The sequence below is a fragment of the Dasypus novemcinctus genome, chromosome 4, assembly GCF_030445035.2.
Source record: "Dasypus novemcinctus isolate mDasNov1 chromosome 4, mDasNov1.1.hap2, whole genome shotgun sequence".
In the NCBI taxonomy this organism is placed as follows: domain Eukaryota; kingdom Metazoa; phylum Chordata; class Mammalia; order Cingulata; family Dasypodidae; genus Dasypus; species Dasypus novemcinctus.
In genome coordinates, this window is record NC_080676.1 from 66,757,343 (window position 1) to 66,783,116 (window position 25,774).

At 34.4% G+C, this 25,774-nt stretch overlaps 1 protein-coding gene across 1 annotated transcript in view; it reads left to right on the forward strand.

Moving 5' to 3' along the window:
* Positions 1-25,774, forward strand: part of OSTN (osteocrin) — a 75,085-nt gene that overhangs the window by 43,304 nt on the left and 6,007 nt on the right. Inside the window, exon 3 of the mRNA XM_004460840.3 lies at positions 25,162-25,258. Within this exon, the coding sequence (XP_004460897.1) occupies positions 25,162-25,246 (85 nt within the window). The 3' untranslated portion in view covers positions 25,247-25,258. The remainder of the gene's footprint in view (positions 1-25,161; positions 25,259-25,774) is intronic.

Consider the following 25,774-nt stretch of genomic DNA (forward strand, 5'->3'; position numbering starts at 1 on the left):
AGGCAAACACCTTCATCACTGGTAGGGACTGACTGCCACTAATGCAATGGGAAGCACTGATTTTGACTCCCTGGGAAAAGGGAGGGTGAGTTTGAAATGTGGGGTGAGGGTACCATAGTAGGCCTGGAGGGGTACACCCTTGGGTATTGTTTCAGCATCAAAGACAGGTGGAGTTTGGAGTAATCACATTTTCCACTAGAGCTGAGGGGAAAGGTTTGTCAAAGTTCCCTATGTCCTGATGGTTGAAAAAGAGTGCACTCAAGAAAGAAAACAAAAACAAAAAAAAAAGAGGCTTTTTGGCATATTTATTGTCTCCCTCCCCAAGACCCTGCACCCCATTAGTTGGCTCCTGACGCTGTTTTTATGAGTTAAATAGGGGCAATTTTAAAGACCCCAGAAAAAGTTTAACCAAAAAGCAAAAAAGAGCCATAGCACAAAGCCAATCAGCCATAAAATCTTAAGGAACAGAGAGAAACCAACCACCAGAGTAAACATCCCTTTATAATCAGATGGCTAGTCATTTGCAAAAAATTACAGGCCATACTAAGAAACAGGAAGATATGGTCCAGCCAAAAGAACAAATTACAATGCTAGATGAGACACAAGGATTTGAAACAACTGATCAATGATATTCAAACAAATCTCCTAAATCAATAAAAAGGATTTGATGGAAAATATGGATAAAGACATAAAGGATATTAAGAAGACACTGAGTAAGAATAAAGAAGAATTTGACAGCTTGAACAGAAAAATTAACAGAATTTATTGGAATGAAAGACACAATGGATGAGATTAAAATCACATTTGAGGCATACAGCAACAGATTGAATTGGAAAACAGAACATCTGCTATTTAAAATTCAGAAAAACAGAGTAAAGAATGGAAAATTTTGATCAGAGGCTCAGGGAATTGAATGATAGCGCAAAGTCCAGTAACATACACATCATGGGAATTCCAGAAGGATAAGAGATGAGAAAAGGAGAAGAAATAATATTGGAGGGACTAAGGGCCAAAAATTTCCCAACTCTGATGAAAGACATTAAAACCCATGTCCAAGAAGTACAACAAACTTCAAACAGATAAATCTGAATAGACCTACTCAAAGACACATACTTTTGAGTAGGTAAGATTAAAATAGGCACAAATAAACTATAAGAGTTCATAAACAGGATGTTGGCCTTACAAGAAATACTAAAGGGAATTCTGCACCCTGAAAGGAAAAGACAGGCAAGAGGGACTCAGAGGAGAGGGTAGAAATTAAAAATATCAGAAAGAGTAACTAACAGTGTAAAACAACAGGTGAAAATAAGACATGATGTAAGAAAGCCAAAGATTAAATGACTGAAGTAAGTAATGCTTTCACAATTATAACATTGAGTGATAATAGATTAAACTCTCCATCAAAAGACATAGACTGGCAGAATGCATTTTTTTAAAAGTATGAGTTATATATATGCTGTCTATAAAAGACTCACCTTTGATGCAAGGATAAAAAAGGCTGAAAGTGAAAAGTTGGAGAAAGATATTCCATGAAAACAGTAGCCAAAATAGATCAGGAGTAACTGTACTAATTTTGGACAAAACAGACTTTAAATGCAAAACTGTTATGAGCCAAAGAAGGACATTATATATTAAGAAAAGGTGTAATCCACCAGGAAGAAATAACAAGCATAAATATTTATTCACCAATCCAAAATGCCCCAAAATACATGCAGCAAACACTGACAAAACGACAAAACTGAAGGGTGAAATTGATGTCTCTACAATAATAGTTGGCCACTAACATCAATAGATAAAACAACTAGAAATGCGATCAATAAGGAAACAGACCACTTGAGTAATAAGATAAAATGACTAGATATATACAGAACATTTTACCCCAAAACAGCAAGATACACATTCTTCACAAATGCTCATGGATTTTTCCCAGGATAGACTACATTGTAGGTCACAAAACAGGTCTCGATAAATTTTAAAAGATTGAAAATATACAAAATACCTTCTTTTATCATAAAAGAATGAAGCTGGAAATCAATAACAGGTGGAGAATGGAAAGACTCACAAATATATGAAAACTAAACAACACACTGTCGTTCGAAGAAGAAATTACAAGAGAAATCAGTTATCTTGAAGTGAATGAAAACAATAACACAAAATATGAAAACTTGTGGATTGCAGTGAAGGCAGTGATGAGAGGGAAATTCATAGCTCAACAGGCATATCCTAAAAGGGAAGAGAGAGCTAAAATCAAAGACCTAACTAAACAAATGGAGGAATTAGAAAAAGAAGAGAAAATAATTCCAAAGAAAGCAAAAGGAAAGAAATATCAAAAGATTAGAGCAGAAATAAATGCAGTTGAGAACAACAACAGCAAAACAGTAAGAGAATCAACAAAACAAATAGTTGGCTCTGTAAAATGATCAATGAAATTGATGAATCCCTGAGGCTACTCAGAAAGAGAAAAAAAAAAGAGAAAATGCAGCAAAAGAAAATCAGAAATGGGAGAGGGAACATTACTACTAATCCCACAAAAATAATATGGTTCATAAGAGGATATTATGAAAAACTGTATAACAAAAGTGTAAATAACTAATTGTTCATGTGTTTCTAGAAAAACACGAATGATCTACACTGACTCTAAAAGAAATATAATACCTCAACAAAATAATCACAAGTAAGGAGACTGAATTAGTCATTAATGCCTCCCAACAGAAAATATTTGGCAATTACATGTCTGATAAGGGTTTTTTGTTTGTTTGTTTGTTTTTAACAAATCAATTTTATCGATACAGACAAATCATCCAAAGTGTACAATCAATGGTATTTTCTATAATCACATAGCTGTGTGTTCATCACTTCAATCTCTATTAGAGCATTTTCATTATTTCAATATTAATAAACAAAAAACAAACACAAAAAGTCCTCACCTCTTAATCTTTCTATGCTTCCCTAGTATACACAGCTGCTGTTTCTAGCTATTCTATCCAAAGTGTATAATCCGTGGCTTTTAGTATAATCACAGTGTTGTACATTCATCATCTCAAACATTTTAAAGCAATTTCATTACTCTAAAAAGAAAGACACCACATGCGCGAGCATTCCTTCCTCATACCTACATAACCACAAATTTACTTTCATATTTATAAATTGATTTATATTTACATTTTACATAAATGAAATTATACAATATGTATTACTCTGTTTCTGGTCTCCTTCACTTAGTTTTGGGTTTGGTTTTTTTTGTCTAATATTAACATTTTGTTCATATTTGTTCAGCTTACATTTTTTCAGCTTCAAAGTAAAATGGTCTTATATATGCAATTCTACTAATATTCATATTTCACATAATACATTTGTTTTTTACATAATATGTTTAGTTCATAATAGGGTAATCACACAGTATTTGTCCTTTTGTGTCTGGCTTGCTTCACTCAGCATAATGTTCTCCAGGTTCATCCATGCTGTCATATGTTCCACCACTCCATTTCTTCTTACCACTGCATAATATTCCATCATGTGTATACTCCACAATTTGTTCATCCATTCATTAGTAGATGACCACTTGGGTTGTTTCCAAATTTTGATTATTGTGAATAATGCTGCTATGAACATCAGTGTGCAGATATCTGTTTGTGTTACTGCTATCCATTCTTCTGGGTATATACCTAGTAATGGTATTGTCGGATCCCACAGCAAGTTTATTTTCAACTTCCTTAGGAACTGACAACAGTCCTCCACAGTGGTTGTACCATTCTATATTCCCACCAACAGTGAATAAGCATTCCTATCTCTCCACCTTCTCCCCAACATTTACAGTTTTTCAACTTTTTAATAGTGGCCAGCCTAATAGGTGTGAAATGGTATCTTATTGTAGTTTTAATTTGCATTTCCCTCATCACTAGTGATGCTGAACATTTTTTTATGTGTTTCTTTGCCATTTGAATTTCTTCTTTGGACAATTGTCTTTTCAAGACTTTTGCCCATTTTTTAATCAAATACTTTTTTATTGCTGAGTTGTATGATCTCCTTATATATCAGATATTTTCCCCATTGAGTTGGCTGCCTTTTCACCCTTTTGACAAATTCCTTTGAGGTGCAAAGCTGTTGAAGTTTAAGGAGGTCCCATTTATCTATATTTTCTTTTGTTATTTGTGCTTTGAGCTTAAAGCTTAAGAAACTACCACCTACTACAAGATTTTGAAGATGATTTCCTATATTTTCTTTTAGGAGTTTTATGGTTGTTGTTTTTATATTTAAGTCCTTCATCCAGTTTGAGTTAACTTTTGTATAAGGTGTGTGATAGGGGTCTTCTTTTTCTCTTGGATATGGCAATCCTGTTCTCCAAGCACCATTTGTTGAATAGACTGTTCTTGCCCAGCTGGGTGGGCTTAACAGCCTTGCCAAAAATTGCTTGACTGTAGATATGAGAGTTAATTTCTGAGTTTTGATTTGGTTCCTTTGGTCAGTCTCTCTGTTCTTATGCCAATACCATCTGTTTTTACTACTGTAGCCAAGTAATATGCTTAGTTAGGAAGTGAGAGTCTTCTAACTTCATTCTTTTATTTAAGACATTTCTGGTTACTTGGGGCCCCTTACCTTTCCAAACAAATTTGATTGGCTTTCAATATCAGCAAAAGGCTGATTTTTGTTGGGATTGCATTGAATCTGTAAATCAGTTTGGGTAGAATTGACATCTTAACGATATTTATTCCTCCAGTCCATGAACACAGAATGTCCTTCCATTTATTTAAATCTTCTTCAGTTTCTTTCAGCAATGATATGTAGTTTTCTGAATACAGGTCTTTTATGTCCTTGGTTAAATTTATTAGTAAATATTTGATTGTTTTAGTTACTATGATGGCTAGGTTATTGCGTCAACTTGGCCAGGTAATTCTGTGCAGTTGTTTGGTCAAGCAACCACTGGGCTAACTGTAATATAAGGGCATTTATGGACTTTAATCACCATTGACTTTACTGCAGTGGTAAATCATAGATAGCTGATTACAATTACATCAATCAGGGAGATAGCATCAGCAATGAGTGACAATTTATCCAATTAGTTGAATCCCTTAAAAGGGGAAGTTATTCCAGCATTGAGTGAGAATTTCCCAGCTCATCTTTGGACAGCCAACATCTCCCAGAACTTATCAAGAACCTTCACTGGACTTTCATAAGAGCCCCTGGTTCTGGCCTGCCTGCAGACCCTGGACTTGTGCATCCCCACGGTCATGGGAGAGATTCATAAAATCACATTCTATTGACAGATATCTCTTGTTGATTCTGTTTCCCTAGAGAACCGTGACAATTACAGCTTTTATTTTAAATGGAATTTTTTTTCTAATCTCCTCCTCAGATTGCACATCAGTAGTGTATAGAAAAGCAATTGATTTTTGCATATTAACCTTGTAGCCCCCCACTTTGCTGAACACATCTATTAATTCTAGTAGCTTTGTTGTGGATTTTTCAGGATTTTCTAGATACAGGATCATGTCATAAGGGAATAATAAAAGCTTTACTTTCCTTTCCTATTTGGGTGCATTTTATTTCTTTGTCTGGCCTAATTCCCCTAGCTAGAATTTCTAGCACAATATTGAATTATAATGGTGACAGTGGGCATCTTTGCTTTGCTCCTGATCTCAGTGAAAGCTTTCATTCTTTCACCATTGAGTACAATGCTAGCTGGCAGTTTTTCATAAATACACTTAACCATATTGAGAAAATTTCCTTCTATTCCTACTTTTGGAGTGTTTTTATGATGAAATTGTGCTGTATTTTGTCAAATGACTTTTGTACATCCATTGAGAGAATTGTGTGATTTTTCTTCTTCAATGTTTCAGTATTTTTTTTACACTAACTGATTTTCTCTTGTTGAACCACCCTTGCATACCTGGGACAAAACCCACTTGATCATGGTCTATAATTATTTTAATGTGCTTTCAGATTCTATTTAAACTATTTTGTTGAGGATTTTTGCATCTGTATTCATTGGAGATATTGGTCTGTCATTTTCTTTTTTCATAGTATCTTTATCTGGTTTTGGCTTCATAGAATGAGTTTGGTAGCATTCTTTCCTGTTCAATATTTTGGAAGAGCTTGATCAAGATTGGTATTCGTGGTATTCTTGGCACCAATTGGAAATGGTGGCAGAATTCACCTGTGAAGCCATCTGGTGACAGGCTTTTCATCTTTGGGAGGCTTTTGATGACTGTTTAAATCTCTTCACTTGTGATTGGTTTATTAAGGTCTTCTATTTCTTCTAAAGTCAATGCAGATAATTCATGTTTTTCCAGGAATTTCTCCATCTCATCTACATTTTCTAGTTTTTTTGTAATACAGTTGTTCATAGTATCCTCTTATGATCTTTCTTATTTCTGTTAGGTCAGTGGTAACATCCTCCCTCTCATTTCTGATTTTATTTATTTGTGTCTTCTCTCTTTTTTTCTTTGTCAGTCTCGCCAACTTTCTGTCAATTTTGTTTATCTTCTCAAAGAACCAACTTTTGGCTTTATTGATTCTCTCTACTCTTTTTTGTTTGTTGTTGTTCTAGAGTTCATTTATTTCTACTCTGGTCTTTAGTATTTCTTTCCTTTGGCTTAGTTTGGGATTAGTTTGCTGTTCTTTTTCTAGAATGTTCCAGTTGTGCAGTTAGATGATCAATTTTAGCTCTTTTTTCTTTTTTAATGTAAGCATTGAGGAGTATAAGTTTCCCTCTCAGCATTGCCTTTGCAGTGTCCATAGGTTTTGATATGTTGTGTTCTCATTTTCATTCGTCTCAATATATTTGTTGAATTCTCCTGCAATTTCTTCTTTAACCCACTGATTGTTTAAGAATGAATTGTTTAATTTCCATATAGTCATAAATTTTCCCTTTTCCTGTCCATTATTGATTTCCAACTTTATTCTGTTATGATTAGAGAAAGTATTTTGTATAATTTCAATCACTTTAAATTCATTGAGATTTGTCTTGTGACCAAATATATGGTCTATCATGGAAAAAGATCCATGGTCACTTGAAAAAAAATGTATACCCTGCTATTTTTGGGTGCAAAGTTCTATAGATGTCTGTTAGGTCTAGTTCATTTATCATATTATTCAAGTTTTCTGTTTCTTTATTTATCATCTGAACAGATGTTCTATCCAAGACTGAGGGTGGTGTATTGAAGTCTCCAGTTATTATTGTGGAGGTATCTATTTCTCCCTTCAGTTTTGCCAGTGTGTGCCTCATATATTTTTTGACACTCAGGTTACATTTATGATTGTTATTTCTTCTTAGTAAATTGCCCCTTTAATTAATATATAATTAGCTTCTTCATCCCTTATAACAGTTTTGCATTTAAAATGTATTTTATCTGATATTAGTATTACTATTCCAGCTATTTTTTGGTTACTATTTGCATGAAATATCTTTTCCCAACCCTTCACTTTTAACCTGGTCCTTCTGTCTGAAGCGAGTCTCTTGTAGACAGCATATAGATGGTTCATATGTTTTAATCCATTCTATCAGTCTTTGTTTTTCAATAGGGGGGGTTCAAGCCATTAACATTCAATGTAATGACTGTAAAGGCATCACTTACTTCATCCATTTTGACCTTTGTCTTTCTCTTGTCATATCATAACAATAGTTTATCTTTTTACCCTTTCTAACAGTCTTCATTTCTACACTCTTCTCCAAGTCTCTCATCCTTGATTTTTCATTTCAGGTTGTAGCACTCCTTTACGATCTCTTACAATTCTCATATTTTGGTAACTTATTCTGTCGGTTTTTATTTGTCTCTGAAGACTTTGGACTCCCCTTAATTTTTTAAGGACAGCTTTGCTGGATACAGGATTCTTGGCTGGCAGTTTTTCTTTTTCAGTACCTTAAATACATTGTACCACTTCCTTCTTTTCTCTATCATATCTGATGAGAGATGGGCACTTAATCTTATCAAGGGTTCCCTTGTGGTGCTTTGCTTTTCTCTTGCTGATTTCAAAATCTTCACTTTATCACTGATATTTCTCATTTTTTATATTAGAAGTCGCAGGGTAGGTCTGATCATGTTTATTCTATTTAGGATGCATTGTGCTTCTTGGATGTTTATATTTATGTCTTTTATAAAGGTAGGGAAGTTTTCAATTATTATTTCCTCAAATATTCTTTCTGCCCCTTTTCTATCCTTCTCTTCTCCTGGGATGCTGATAATATGTATCTTTTTGCGCTTCACCTTGTCATACAATTACCTGAGACCATGTTCCACATTTTCCATTGTCTTTACTTTCTGTTCTTCCATGTTTTCCAGTTCAGATAGTCTGTCTTTGAAATCAGTAATTCTGTCTTCAAGCATTTCAAATTTGCTCTTATGTGCCTCTAATGTATTTTTAATCTCATCCATCATGTCTTCCATTCCCATAAAGTTAGTTACTTTTCTTCGCAGACTTTCCAATTGTACTTTATGTTCACCCAGTGTCTTTTTAATATCTTTAATCTCTTTAGTCATATTTTCTTTAAATTCTTTAAAATGATTTAGGAGAGTTGTGTGATTATCACTGATTAATTGTCTTAAATCCTGAATCTCTTCAGTATATTTCATTTGTTCCTCTGGCTGGGTCATCTCTTCCTGTTTCCTAGTGTGTATGGCTCATAAATTTTTGCTGATGTCTAGGCATCTGATATGTGGGTGAATTATGGCCAGTTTCTCTTCTTGCTTATTGTTTTGTTGTGGGTTTTTTACAGCTCTTCTTTGATATTTGGTTCAATTTATCCTAAGACTTTAAAATTCTCCAGCTTAAGTTACCAGAATCATGCCAGAGACTCACTAATGGGGCACAGAGTTTCTCCCAGGGGTGGGGTGAAGAGAGCTCTAAAAGCCGTTTCTGTCCATGTAATTTCCAGACCAGCCAGCAAATGGTGCCTGTTGCCTCACCTTTCCACAGTTGTGTATATTTCTTGATTTTCCTTTGTTTTGATCTGGCCAGAGCCAAGATTCAAAGCAGATGCTGCTGGTTGAATTCACTGAAGAAAAGCCCCTAATTCCCCTTCCCTTTTCTCTTGTAACTGTTGGCAGGGAGGAAGACCTCTGCTCCCCTTTCAGTCAGTTGAAATTAGCAGGGGTTTTTCCTCAACTGAATATCTTGTGGTTAGGGGAGAGGAGCTCTTCCTGGCAGCAGGGAGGTTTAGTAACTCACAGTTTGTTGTTTGGGCTTCTTTGTCTCTCTGTCCCTCACTCTCCTGGGAGTTGTGAAGCACTGTCCAGGTCTGCTGGCCCCCAAAGCAGGTCCCTCTGGCGGGCTTTAGCTGTTTCTCCATTGTTTTTGTGAGAGCTGAGCCTTCTCTGCCAAATCCAGTTCCATGTTTCCACTATTCCCCCAATAAGTGTTTAATATCCATGATATATAAAGAAGGCATACAACTTAACAATAAAAAGGCAAACCACCTGATTAAAAATGGGTAAAAGAGTTAAAAAGACAATTGTCCAAAGAAGAAATACAAATTGTGAAGAAACACATGAAAACATGTTCAACATCCCTAGCAATTAGGGAAATGCAAATCAAAATTACAATGAGATATCATTTCACACCTATTACACTGGGCACTATTAAAAAGTCAGAAAACTGTGAATGTTGGAGAGGCTGTTGAGAAATAAGAACACTTATTCACTGTTGGTGGGAATTTAGATTGCTACAGCCACAGTGGAAAACTGTTTGGCAGCTCCTAAGGAAGTTGAATATAGACTTGCCATGTGACCTGGCTATACCATTACTAGGAATATACCTGGAAGAACTGAAAGCAAGGACATAAACAGACACCTGCACACCAATATTCACAGTGGTGTTATTTATAATTGCCAAAAGTTGGAAACAACCCAAGTGGCCATCAAGTGGTGAATGCATAAACAAATGGTGGTGTGTACACACAATGGAACATTATGCAGCAGTAAGAATAAATAAAGTCATGAAGCATATGACAACATGAATGAATCTGGAGGACATTATGGTGAGTGAAGCAAGCCAGACATGAAAAGACAAATACTCTATGATAGCACTATTATGATCTAAATATATTATGAAATTAATAATTAAAATATAGGTCACCAGAAAATAGAATGAGGGTAGATGATGGAAAGCTGAGTATTAATCTGTGCTGAATTAGTTAAAAGGTTGTAAATCTTTGGAAATGATTGGAAATGGTGAGAGCACATCAAGGTGTTTGTGACCAGCAGTGTGACAGTGGTTGAAAGGGAAAACCTAAGGACAGGTATATTACTAGAAGAAAGGTTTTAAAATATAACATTGGACTGTGTAACATAATGAAACCTCATGTAAAATACAAATATGGGTGATATTGCATATGTAAGATTGTTTTCACAAAATATAAGTACAAATAAACTAGAGAGAAGGAAACAGGATAGCACCTATATGTGGCAGGGGAAGCACAGAGAAATTGAGAGGTAATGAGATTGGCTGGTTTTTGCTTTTTAGTGTTATTTTATTATTATTACTGGAATAATCAAAATGCTGTAAAAATGTTTGAAATGATGAATGCATAAATATGTAATTATAGCAAATACCATTGATTATATACTTTGAATAGATTTATGCTTTATTAATATGTATCAATAAAAGTGATTTGTTAATAATAATTTTTAAATAACAACAAAGGAAACCCAGGACCAGAAGTCTTCACAGTTGAATTCTACCATTCATTCCCAGAATAATTAATACCAATCCTGCTCAAAATCTTCCAGAAAATTGAAGAGGAGGGAAAATCACCTAACTCATTTTATAAAGCCAACAACACCCTCATATGATACACAGATACAGATATTACAAGAAAGAAAATTATAGACCAATCTCTCTAATGAATACAGATGCAAAATTCTCAACAAAATTCTTGCAAATTGAATCCAACAGCATAAAATTAAAAGAATTATACACCATGTTCAAGTGAGTTTTGTCCTAGGTATGCAAGGGTGACTCAACACAGGAAAATCAAATAACATAACGCACCACAATAGAAGAGGAAATACACACAGATGGAAGGAGGAAACCACATGAATCATCTCAAGTTGCAACAGATCCCCCTACCTCACCCCATAAACAAAAATTATTTTCAAAAGTACTAAAACTTAAATGTGAGAGGCAAAACTACAAAAATTTTTAAGATAACAGATGTGGCATTTTGAAATTATTTTATGAATTCCCCCCAAAAAAGAAAGATTGTGTTGTGAGCTAAATCTATTTCTGTGGTTGTGAGGCCTTTTCAATTGGACTACTTCAGTGAGGAGTGACTCAGGTCAAGTCTCTGCTTTCTTGATGGGTCTGATATAAACCAAGACACACAAAAAAGGGAGTTCCACCATATTTGATCCTGCCCTGTGAGATAAAGGAGAGGCTCAAAGAGCTGAAGCCCAGGGACTGATGAGCCATATGCCTGATAACTTGCAGCTGAATGTGGGAAGAAAGCAGAGCAGCTGACATTGATAGAAGAGGCCAGGAAAGAGAGACAAGCCCTATTCCTGGTGACCCACAGCTGAGCTCCAGGACACAGTACAGTCTCACCCACTAATGGGAAGGGAAGGCAAAGAACCAGGTAGAGATCACCTGCCATCTTGCTTTACCATATGGCAGCTGACTTTGATGAGAAAGCACCTCTTAAGGTGCCCTGTGTTTGACTTTTCACTGCCATGGAACAGTAATCTTTCTGGCCCCAAATAACCCCATTTATAAAAGCTAACCCATTTCTGATACTTTGCATTGGCAGCCCTTTGGCAAACTAAAACAACAGAAGAGAATATCTTCATGGCACTAAGATACAGAACTATTTAGTAAACAAAATATGAAATATTGATAAACATGAAAATAACATTAAAGAGTTCATAGAAGACACAATGAAGAAGACTAATTATAGAATGGAAGAAGACATTTACATATGACTGATAAAGTCTAATATGCAGAGTATATGAAGCCCTTCTACAAAACCATATTTAAAAGAAAAACAAACCAACAGTAAAACAGAAAACAGAATTGAATGAACAATTCCAACAAAGAAATCCAAGTGGCCAATAAACAAACAAAATGGAAAACAACTTAATTAGTATTCAAGAAAAGAAAATTAAAACCAAAATGAAGTATGATTACAAGTGGATTAAAATTGCAAAAAATAAATGTCCAACAATACAAGGTTAGTATAGATTTGAAATAATAGGAACAGTCACTCACTGCCCTTTATTGGGTAATTTGACACAATTTTGGAAAATTCTGACATTATGTAATAAAATTAAGTATAGGTATAGTTGGCAATTCTAACACTAAAATTATACATAGGAAAATACTTAAATGTGTGCCAAAAACATGTATAATAATTTTTTCAGCTGGATAGTACATTATAACAAAAGAAAAATGAGTACCTCCAAATTCCATCCATGGATTATGGGAAGATGGCATCACACTAACAAGCAGGGTTCAATGCTTCCATAAAAACAACAGAGAAAGAGCCAAAAGCTATCTGAGGGACCTGCTTTGGGGGTCAGCAGACTAGGACAGTGGTACACAACTCCCAAGAGGATGAGGGACAGAGAGATAAGCCAAAAAAACAAACATTAGTCATCAATCCCCTGGAGCAACAGAAAAGGCTCCCCTCCCCTACCTCCAAGATATTAAGTTGTGGTAAAACCCCTGGCTCACTGTAGCTGACTGAAAGGGGAACACACACCTTCCTCCCTGTCAGCTGATTCAAGGGAAAAGGGAGGGAAGTTGGGAGGCTTTTCTTCAGTAAATTTGGCTAGCAGAGCCTACTTTGAATTTCTCTTCTGGAGAACACAGGAGAGCCAAGACTGAAACATCTCTGTGGAAAGGTGTGTTGACAAGTGCCATATAAAGGCCAGTCTGGAAATTGCATGGACAAAAACTGTTCTCTGTTATAGCTGTATACTAACCCTAGGAGAGAATCTGTGCCCCATTAATGAGTCCCTGGCCTGATTTTGATAACTTAAGCCAGGCATTTTTAAAGACTTAGAATAAGTTGAACCAACTATCAAAGAAGATCTGTGAAAAAAATACATGAGAAAGTAACTGACAATAAGACTAAATTCACAAGCATATTCAGATGCCTCGACATCAGTAAAAAATTACAAGCCATACAAGGAAACAGGAAAAAAATGGCCCAACCAAAAGAGCTTACCAAATATCCTGAAGAGATACTGGATTTAAGACAATAATCAGTGATAATAACATAACTCTCCTAAATCACCTCAAGAATTTAAAAAAATATGACTAAAAAAACAAACAAACAACATTAGGAAGATACTGTGTGATCATAAAGAACAATCTGAAAGTCTGTAAAGGAAAGTATCAGACCTTATGGGAGTCAAAGCCATGATGGATGAAATTAAAAATAAGAGCAGATTTGAAATGCTCGAGGGCAGAATTAGTGGTTTTGAAGGCAGAACATCTGAACTGGAAAAGACAGGAGAACAGAAAGAGAAGAGAATGGGAAAAAATGGGACAGAGTCTCAGGGAATTGAATGACAATGCCAAATGCACATATATTCACATTATCAGTATCCCAGAAGGAGAAGAGAATGGAAAAGGGGAAGAAAGAATATTTGAAGAAATAATGACCGAATACTTCCCAACCCTTATGAAAGACATAAATACCAATACCCAAGAAGGACAATGCACAACAAACAGAATAAATTCAAATAGACCTACCCCAAGACATCTACTATTCAGAATGACAAACATCAGATATGAAGAGGGGTTTCTGAAACCAGAAAGAGAAAAGCAAAGCATAACATACAAGGGAAACTCAAGGGAAACTCAATAAGATTAAGTACCTACCTCTCATCAGAAACCATGGAGGTAGAAGAAAATGGAATGATGTATTTAAGGTACTGAATGAGAAAAACTGTCATCAAAGAATTCTGTATCCAGTAAAGCTGTCCTTCAAATTTGAGAGTGAGTTCAAAGTCTCACAAACAAAAACTGATAGAATATGTTACAAAAGAACAGAATTACAAGAGATGCTAAAGGGAGTGCTGTAGCCTGAGAGGATAAACAAGAGTGAAATTTGGAGAAGAGTTTAGAAATGAAGATTATTAGGAAACATAAGTGAAAGGGTAAGAATCAAACAATAGAAAAATATTACAACAGAGAGTCGAAGGACAAAATGGATGAAGTAAAGTGAAGGAAAAAGATTTTTTTTAAAATTTTAAATGGATGAACTAAGTAATTCCTTTACATTAATAACATTGAATGTTAATGGATTGATTGAACTCCCCAATCAAAAGATATAGACTGATTGACTGGATAAAAAGTATGAGTCATCTATATGTTGTCTACAAGGGATCCACCTCAGATGTAAGGACACAACCAGGTTAAAAGTGAAACATTGGAAAAAGGTATTCCACACAAATAATAACCAAAAAAAGAGCTGGAGTAGCAATATTAGTATTGGGAAAAATAGATTTCAAATGCAAAACTGTTATAAGGGATGAAGAAATTCATATACTAATAAAAGAGGGAATTGACCAAGAAGAAACAACTGTACTAAATATTAATGCAACTAACCTGAGTGCCCTAAGATACATGAGGCACACACTGGCAAAGCCAAAGGGAGAAATAGATATCTCCACAATGATAGTTGGAGACTTCAATACACCACTCTCAGTCTTGAATAGATCATCTGTTCAGATAATAAATAAATAAACAGAGAACTTGAATAACATAATAATTGAACTAGACTGAACAGACCTCTATAGAGCATTGCACCCGAAAACAATAGGATATATGTTCTTATCAAATGCTCATAGATTCTTCTCCAAGATATACCATACAATGGGGTCACAAGACAATTCTTAATAAATTTTAAAAGATTGAAATTAAACAAAACACAGCCTCTGATTATAACAGAATGAAGCTGTAAATCAATAGTGGATGGAAAAAGGGAAGATTCATAAATATATGGAGATTAAACAACACACTCTTAAATTATCAGTGGGTCAAAGAAGAAATTGCAAGAAAATTCAGCAAATATCTTGAGGAATGAAAATGAGAACAAAACATATCAAAAGCTATGGGACAGTGCAAAGGCAGTACTAAGATGGAAATTTAAAGTCCTCGGGGCTTACATTAAAAAAGGAGAAAGGGCTAAAACTGAAGATCTAACTGCATAACTGGAGGATCTAGAAAAAGAACAGCAAATTAATTCCAAATGAAGCTGAAGGAAAGAAATAGAGAAAAACAATAGTAATGATCAAAGCAGAAATAAATGAAATCGAAAAAAAAATAGAATCAACAAAACCAAAAGTTGGTTCTTTTAGAAGATCAACAAAATCAGCAACCCTTAGCTACACTGACAAAGAATTAAAGAAAGAAGACAGAAATAAATAAAATCAGAAATGAGAGTGGGTATATTACCACTAACCCTGCAGAAATAAGAATAATCATAAGAGGATACTAGAAACAACTGTATGCCAAAAAACTAGACAATGTAGAGGAGATGGGCAAATTCCTAGAAACATGCAAACCAGCTACACTTAGAAGAAATAAAAGAACTCAACAAACCAACCACTAGTGAAGAGATAGAAACAGTCATCCAAAATAGCCCAAAAATTAAAAATCTGGGACCAGTTGACTTCAATGTTTACCAAACATTCTAAGATGATCTAATCTAATATTGCTCAAGCTCTTTCAAAAAAAATTGAATACAAAAGAACACTACCAAAGTCATTCTAGGAAGCCATCACTCTAATACCAAAACCAGATAGAGATACAATGGAAAAAAGAAAATTACGGACAAATATCTCTAATGAATATAGATGCAAATCCTCAACCAAATTATTGCAAACAGAATCCAAAAGCAAAACACGTTTAAAAAAATTACACACCACAATCAAGTAGATTTTATCCCGGGTGTGCAAAGGTGGTTCAACACAAGAAAATCAATTAATGTAATTAACCACATTGATAATTCAAAGAAGAAAAATGACATTATCCTCTCAATTGATACAGAACAGGCATTTGACAAAATACAGTACCCTTTCTTGATAAAAACACTCCAAAAAATAGGAATAGAAGGAAGCTTTATTAATACAATAAAGTGCATATATGAAAAACATACAGCTAGCATTATACACAATGGTGAAAGACTGAAAACTTTCCTGCTGAGATTAGGAACAAGACAGGGATGCCCGCTGTCACCATTGTTATTCAATATCATGGTAGAGGTTTTAGCTAGAGCAATTAGGCTAGATAAAAAAAAAAATAGAAGGCACCAAAATAGGAAAGGAAGAAGTAAAACTTTCACTATTTGTTGATGATATTATCCTATATCTAGAATCTCCTGAAAAATCAACAAGAAACTATTAGAATTAATAGACAACTTCAGCATAGTGGTGGGATACAAGATTCATTTGCAAAAATTAACAATGTTTCTATGCACTACTGATGTGCAATCTGAGTAGGAAATCAGAAAAAAAAAAGGCATTTTTATTAGCAACTAAAATAAACAAACACTTAGGAATAAATTTGACCAAGGACATAAAGGACCTGTATTCAGAACATTACAAAACATTGCTAAAGGAAGCTGAAAAAGACTTCAATAAATGGAAGGACATTCCATGTTCATAGATTGGAAAACTAAATAGTGTTAAGAGATCAATTCTACTCAGACTGATTTACAGTTTCAATGCAATCCTAATAAAAATCCCAACATTCTCTTTTGCAGAAGTGGAAAAACCAATTATCAAATTTATTTGGAAGGGTAAAGGGCCCTGAATAGTCAAAAAGATCTTAAAAAAGAAGAATGAACTTGGAGGACTCTCACTTCCTGACTTTAAAGCCTATTACTTGGCTACAGTTTTAAAAATAGCATGGTACTGGCAGAAAGACAGACACATCGACCAATGGAACCAAATTGAGAACTCAGGAATGAATGCTTACATCTATAGTCAAGTGATTTTTGACAAGGCATGCAAGCCTTCCCAACTGAGCCAGAACAGTCGATTCAACAAATGGTGCTAGGAGAATTAGACATCCATAGCCAAAAGGAAGAAAGAGGATCCCTATCTCACACCATATGCAAAAATAACTCAAAATGGATCGGAGACAACCATAAATCTCCTAGAAGAAAATGTAGAAAAGCATCTTCAAGACCTTGTGGTAGGTGTACCCCTTACATCCAAAGCATGAGCAGCAATAAACAAAAAAATAGATAATTTGGACCACCTCAAAACCCTTTTGCACTTCAAAGGATTTTATCAAAAGGGTGAAAAGGTAGCTCAATCAATGGGAAAAAATATTCAGCAATTGCATGTCTGATAAAGGTTTAATATCCATAATATAAAAAGAGAGCATACAACTCAACAATAAAAAGCAAACAACCAGATTTTAAAATGCACAAAAGACTCTAAAAGAAAGTTGTTATCAACTTGCCATTGGACCCAGCAATACCATTACTTAGTGTATATCCAGAAGAGCTGGAAGAAGAGACACGAACAGACATCTGTACACCGATGTTCGTAGCAGCATTATTCATGATTGTCAAAAGTTGGAAACAATCCAAGTGTCCATCAACAGATGAATGGATAATCAAACCGTGGTGTATTCACACAATGAAATATTATGCAGTGGTAATAAGAAATGAAATCGTGAAGCATATGAAAAAATGGATGAACTGGAGGACATTTTGTTGAGTAAAGCAAGCCAGACACAAAAGGACAATTACTGTGTAATTGCACTATTTTGAACTAAATATATTATGTAACCTCTTGGCATTAATAGTTAGAATACAGGTCAGCAGAAAACAGAATGATGTTAGAGAATGGAAAGCTGAGGTTTAATCTGTGCAGAATTGGTAAAAAGGTTGTATGTAAATCTTTGGAAATGAATAGAAATGGTGAAAGCATGTAGGGCTGTTTGTAACCAGCAGTGCTATTGGGTGGGTAAAACAGTGGTTGAAAGGTAATGTCTAAGGTCATGTATAGTACTAGAGGGAAAGATACAAACTGTACAATGGTACTGTATATGACAGTAAAACCTCATGTAAAGCACGAATAAGGATGATATTGCATATATAAGACTTTTTACAAAATACAAATACAAATATACTAGACAGAAGGAAAAAGAATAGCAACTATGTACAACAGAGGAAGCATAGAGAGATTGAAAGGTGATGAGCTTTGTTTTTTATTATGATTATTGGAATAATGAAAGTGCTCTAAGAATAACTGAAGTAATGAATGCATAACTATGTGATTATACCAAATTGCACTGATTGTACACTTTGGATGGGTTTATGCTTTATTAATATGAACCAATAAAATTGATTTGTTAAAAAATAAACAAATTTTAAAGTTCCATCCATTATGGAATGGGTAAATTATTTCATATTTGAAGAATGAAATATTTGCTGAGAAAAGTAAATTCATGATTCCATTTTAATAAAATTCTAAATCCACCTAAAAATGAGTTTTGAAGAGTAGATGCATAGATTGAGATTATAAAGAAAAGCAAGGGAATGATTAGACCAAAATTAAGGTACAAATTACCTCCAGGACAGAGCCATGAAAAGGATACAGTTTGGGAAGGAGCACACTGGAGACTTCTAAGGTTCTGCTAATATTTTATATAGTAAGTCAGTGCTATAAACAGGAAAATTAATTTATTTTACTTAGCTTGAATAGATACATTTATAGGCTTTTTGTGTGTGTGAAATGATTTCCAGTACAAATTTTAAATACAATTATTCTAACACATTTTTAAGAATATGAAACACTTTTATAAATGGAACTATCATCAAAGACTATAAATGTTAAAGAAAATAGCAGTTGGCATAGAAATCTATGTTTCTGGGCGATGATTAAGGTTGTGTTTAAAATTGAAAATCTCATTCTTTTGACAATAGATTGATGGATACTCTATATCCTTAAAATATTTTTGGAATATTTTAGAATTGTGGGTTGCTTTAAGTACATATATAGTATAACTTGTCATACTACTATTTCGTCACAAGAGGGACTAAATAGAAAGTACAGTCCTCCCATTTGGTCTTAAAAATACTTCTCTATCTCAACACGTATTTTTAATAATGTGTATTCTTGTCAGTGCAAGTTTTATAGATCATTGTACTATTATGCTTATTTCATATCAGAAAAAATGTTCAGCTAAATGTAGTTTACTGAGCTATTGTAGTTTCTGTTTATCTGCTTTCTGAAAATTATTTTTATTTTTGCATCAGTGCTAAAAATTTTAAAGATTGGATTTTTTCAAATATATTTGTTCCATTTATTTTTCTTATTTGATTTCAAGGTACCTATGAATACTTGCAACTGAATTTGATAAAGTGAATCAAAATAATTATGGATCTATTGCTAGAACAAAAAAATATTTATAACCTAGGCATCTACTTTATCCACTTGACCAGTGGGTTTCAATCTCTTCTCTAAGTACCCTATAGGAGCCACTGTAATCAGGGAGGAGGGGAAGCCTCTTTGCTGAGACAATTTCACACTTAACTTTTTAGAATAACATCCTCTTTTATAGAATTTTTATTTTTAGAAATAATTCCTAAGCCAGAAATCGTTTTAAAACCACTGGACTAGACTCGTAGGAATGAATAGTATCTGTTTAAATGTGTAAAAGAGTTTCATGTGCATTTTTAACTTATTAGCTTTTTTTAATGTAAATTGTGAGCTCTAAGAGCTTATTCATTATTGAGGCCCAGTGCATAGAACAAATACATATTCTTAAGTATAAAACAATTAATTTTCATTTAACAAAGAAGTGTTTTAAATGACTAAATAGCTCCCGAAGTTAGGCAGGGCAAGGTATTATCTAAATTTTACTGAAAAGGAAAGAGAAACTCAGAATACCAAACTTGCAAATAATTATAATACCAGTGAGAAGAGTCAAATAGAACCCAAGTCTTTCATCTCGTTTCCTAATAATTTTTAGATCAAATATGGCAGAAAGGAAGGAGAGAATGGAGAAAGAGGGAAGGAAAGAAGGGGAAAAAGTTTATTTTGCTTTCTGTGATACAACAGCTGCCTCTCATTTACTTGAACAGGAAGAGAAAATACTGTAAGAAAACAAGGAAGTAAAATGCTATTTTCATTTATTTGATCTTCATTTTTGAAAACATAAGTTGGTAGTATAGGCCAATAAATGTTCTGTTCTAATTTATAATGATGCATACTTCTCTTTTAAAAAGTAAAAGAATGATTTTTTCATGACAGCATCTCATTCTCACTAAAATGTTCGTGCCTGGAATTAAGAGACTTACATTTATGATATGGATATTATTTTACCAAATAACTAGATTTTCAAACTGTAAGCATGTTACTCCACTTAAAACATGTTGGTTCTTAGAGTCCAAAGTCTTAAGTGTTTTCATTCAAAATAGAACATACCATCACAGAATGAAGGTCTCCAAAATTTTATTATAACTGCATTATTTTCATGGGCTTTGTTGTCATTGTTGCCCTTGAAGAAATTAATTGTTTGCAGTTTTAAAATTTTATCTGATTTTTAATGGGGTCCGGGCTTTCTGTCTTCCTCTTTCCCTTCCATTGGTCCATCAATTAATTGCCCAGCTGGGACTGAAGGCTCTCATTCCAGCTGGAAAATCTGCAAAAGAAAACCTGAACACTACAAGTCTAATGAATAATGTGCCTTTTTTCTAAATTTAGCCTTTCATGAAGTTTTACAAAGCTAGACTTTAGGACAGTAGTTCTCAGAGTTTGATCCCTAGAACAGCAGCATCTTCATCACCTGGGAGATTGCTAGAAATGAAACATTTCCAGGCCCACCTGAGATCCACTGGATCAGAAATGCCAGAGATGTACCACTGTTTTATAGTATGTTATACATGTAGTGCAGTCCAAACTTTAATCACTGTACTAATTAAATGTTCAAAGAAAACACAATTCCTTTAACTTTCTATAATAGATCTAATTTTCCCTGCTTGCTACACCCTTCCTCCCTCTTTCACCCCACCCACCAACACCTACCCCAATGACAATAAGGAAAAATTTTAATTTGTCAATTTAAAGTATCACAATTTTTTTGTATTAAGTTTTTTAAATGACTCGGGAAAAATTCTCAATCTTTCCCAATTCCTCACATTTCCTGGGCAACTTCCCAAGATGACATGTGGCTATCAAGGGTATGTGAGGGGGAATATAAAATGACCTGTGACTGAAGATTCCTGGAGGTTTGGCTGTGATTCCCATGAGTTCACAGACATGGGCTGCCTGTCCAGTTATCATCAGTGACAAAGTATTCATTCTGGCCTTTCTTTGTTAGTTCTCTCTGGAAAACTCCACATTAATTCTCAGGGGCTTGCAGAGGCTTCTAAGTCACTCCAGTATCAGGCGAAAGCCAAAAGCACTACTGGAAAGATTGCTGAGGCTGGATATCTACCAAAAAATGTTTGCAATTTAAACCATTGTATTACTCAGTGGACTACCCTGTGATATGTACACAAGTAGAAAGTAACTGATTTTGATTTTCTCTTCAAGTACCTAATGTGTCTCACCTTCTAAGGCTATATTAGGCTAACTACTTTGTTAATCAACTCCAAAATGTCAGTGTTTATACATATAAAAGTTTATTTCTTGTTCCTGTCATACTCCAATGTGAACCTGTGGGCTGAGGAGGGCATTGATCCACCAGTCCTTCAGAGACCAAGGAACCTTCTCTCTATTGACTATACCATCCCTCAAGGCATTGTAGACCTCCACTCTATATTCTGTATCCAGCAGGCAGACATGGCAAAAGAGAGAGCAGAGAGCAAAATGCAGCAAGATTTTTAGAGGCCACCCACTCAATCACAACACCACCTAATTGAAAAAGAGAATGGAAAAAGTTGTCTACAAAGATATATTGGACTTGTTGAAAACATAGCAATGTCTCTTCCCAAGGGGCTTCGGGAGGTCAGTACATGTCTCACTGAACTTTTTCCGAACTGTCATCTTCCTCTTCTCATAAACTTCTTGAACACCTGGAACTGATGGGATTTTCACTTCCTCTTCCTGTTCACTTCTTCCTCTAAGTGTTATCTTGCATACTGAGGTGGCTTTCACCTTACCCTGTCCCTAGAGTTATAGTAGTGGAATAGTCAGTAAATGAATTTAAGAGTTAAAGGAATGAAAATCACATTCGTTTAATATTTTCTATATATTAACCACATTATACTTAGACATAAGCCCTAAATCACAAAGAGCAATGTATTAGTTTTCTCTTGCTCTGCCCTAATAAATTGCCATGAAATTGTTGATTTAACACAACACAAATTTACTATGTTATCTGCTACCTAGACAACAGAGCTCTATAGGTCATAAATCCAGTACAGTCTCCCTGGACAAAATCAAGATGTCAGGAGGTCACATTGCTTCCTAGACGCCCTAGAGAAGAATCCATTTCCTGTTCTTCCAGGTAGTTGACAGAATTCAGTTGTGGTTACAGGGCCCAGGTCCCTTTTCCTTCTGGTTGTAAATTGACACCCAGCTACTAGAGCTGTTGTGATACTTGGTTCATGGCTCCTTCCTCCATCTTCAAAGCCAGTAATGGAGAGTTTAATCTTTCTCACATTGCATCTCTTTGGCCCACTCTTCCTCAGTCATCTCCACTTTTAAGGATTTAGTGATTAGATAATCCAGGATAATCTTCCCATCTCCAGGCCTTTAACCTTTGTCATATTTGCAAAGTCATTTTGATATGTAAGGTTACATAATCACAGATTCTAGGGATTGGAAAATAGACATCTTTAGGCGTACATTATTCTGGCTACCACAAGGGAAATAACTGCTTAAATTAAGAGTTCAAAATTTTACTTATGTGAATAAAAAGAAAAAAAACATACAGAGGAGACATTTTTACTTTTCTTTAGCAGCCATTTTTTAACAATTATATCAGAAGACCTAAACTATTGCTAATAGGCAGAGTTTCTTATGGTTCTCAGCTAAGATCAATAATTTTATGCTAATTTTACAGTTAACATGCTTTCCATTTGGCCATCATAGAATGTGTTTTCCAGAAATCAAAGCAACCTATTAAAAATTTGAGGCAAGGATATGGATAGGTTCAGAATAAGCATTAAATATGTTTTTCTGAGATCCCCCTCCCATCTCTCATTTAATTAACTAGATCAAATCATTGTCCAGGTGGCAGAGGCCTAGAAGATGATACATATAATCAATACAGATAGCAAAACCAAAAACCGATCTAAAAAAGCAAGGTGCATGTGAATCAGCAGGAAAGAAAGTAGAATTCAGTGAAAAACATGATATAACCCTATTCTTATTGGATCCCCTGAGGGTAAACTTCATGATATCAGGTCCCATATCTATTTTTATCATCCCTGTATACACAGCACAGAGCACAGTGTCTGGCATATCAAAGGCACTAAATAATTATAAAATGAATCCATGAGTGAAAGAATGAATATTTTTCTGAGATATTTCTACACTTACCTTCAAATTAATTACATTAGTTAAAAGTGACCAATGTTTACAGTATTCCCTATGTGCAAGATACAGCGATAAAATCTTCTCATGTTTCCATTGTTCTTTATGCTTTTCAGGGCATTGTAATAAATTATTTATTTGCTTATGATAATACCTTGGAACATTGATGAGGCCTGGTTTAAGGTTAAAAATTTGGTAGAAATAAAAACGAGAGATATTTTCCTCTATAACTTGCATTATTAAATCTTTATCAACCTGAGAGTGTTTAATTTCTACTTTTTGAAGGTAAAGACCATTTTTTACTCATGTATCCCAATACAGCAATGGAAAGAACCTTATAGTTAGTAGGTATACAATATATGATATTAAGGGAAAAAATCATAGACACAGAGATTTTCATTTATTTTTAGTGTTTAAATTACGTAGTATGGAACAATGATAAAATGCAAGTAATTAGAAAAAGAATTAAGGAAGTTAATGAAAAATTTCTGAAACAAAGGTTTTTACTCTACTGAAAATGGAAACGGTTGTCTTGTGAAGTAGTAATTTCTATTTCTTTAAGATATTTAAGCAATGAGTTGAATCATTGCTGGTCAAAAAAATGAAGCAAAAATTCTCACATTTGGTGGGAGAATAACCTTTAATATTCTTTCCCATTCCAAAAAAAGTGTTGTTCTCTTTCTCTTTCTGGACACTCATTGCATTTATAGTGTATATTATGCTGACATAATTGTTTACTTATGTATTCAATTTTGCATGTATATTATAAGTCAATAAAAAGCCTATCAAATCTATATGTCAATTATCTTTAACTGAGAGACAAGCCACTTGCTACACAGGCTTCTTAGCTTTTCCTACCTATTTCTATCTTCATTAAGGGAACTTGAAATTTCTCTTAACTCCAAGGCTGTGCACACAAAATTCAGAGACTTCTGTTTGAAATTTGGTTTGACAGAATTAGTGATGACAATAATAAATCAAACCAAAATGTTAAAAATTTTCTTCTTTTATTTATAGAACATATGAACTGAAGGGTACATTAGGTTTCTTCTTGTCCTCTGGGTTTATTTAAACCATATTTTCAGTTAATGAAGCTGCTTTATTTTTTTTTCAAAGATTTAGTTCAGAGAATATATTTAAAAAGCATAGATCAACACATACAAGAGCTTCTTGGATGAAGTTTTATGGAGACATGAGGGTCACACCCATTCCACATTCAGTTTGTGTCACAGTACCCTTTCCTCTCCCACCACCAAAGTCCCCCAGAAGAATGATTCCAAGACAGAGGTTGTATTTCCAATCTTCCTTAGTTAATAGAGGAACACACTAAAATCTGAAGAGGGGAGGGAATTTTCTAAACTAAAACCCCTACTTAGCGGATTGGTATGGTGGGAAATGCATTACCTCCAAAACTGATAAGACCTACCTTTTCATCTGGGCTCTAATGCTAATGGGTTATTTGATCTCGCATAAGTTCTTTAAGTGCTCTGTGCCCTAGTTTCCTCTTTGATAAAATGGAGGTAGTAATGCCTACTTTGACATATGTTGAAATGATAAGAATACAATTGGACACATAATTGCTACTCAATGCCCAGTAACTATCATTTTTTATTTCAACCTATTAGGAAAGTCCCCTGATCTGCATGAAAAAAGGAGTAAATGCAATTATTAATAACTTGTCCTTTAGCTTAAAAGTGATCTCCTTGGTTTGTTTCAGGAAAGTAGTAGATCATCCCAAAAGGCGATTTGGTGTCCCTATTGATCGGATTGGTGGAAACCGGCTTTCAAATCCCAGAGGCTAATTGATTCCAATCGTGAGTACAGTAAAAATATACAACAATTCATGCAGGCTTTTGATTAACATTTCACAACTGATCCACCCTACTTTACCTCTCTCCTATTTCTTAGCTTATAGATTTCCTTTTTCAAACATTTGATGACTTAATATATAAATAACTTAAATAGCATTAAAGAAGCAAAGGGATGTCCTTGATTTATCATACTGAAATGAATGATTCAGTTATTCTCACAGACTTCTATATAATTGTTAAATGCTAATATGTAAACAAGGGTTAAAATTCTAATTAATTTAATAACTCATCTCCATTAAATACATAATGTGTAGACATCGCTTAGCTATGAAGAAGATATATTCCAACAACATATAATATATTGTTGCCAAAAAATATATCACAGGAGATATAGTTATGAATAGCATGGAATATAGGAGATAGATTCATGTAGCAGAAAGAATATTAGTCATGAAATGAGAACACTTAAGCCAAATGCTGGTTCTGTCATTCTTTATCTTTTTTCCATCAAATGTACAT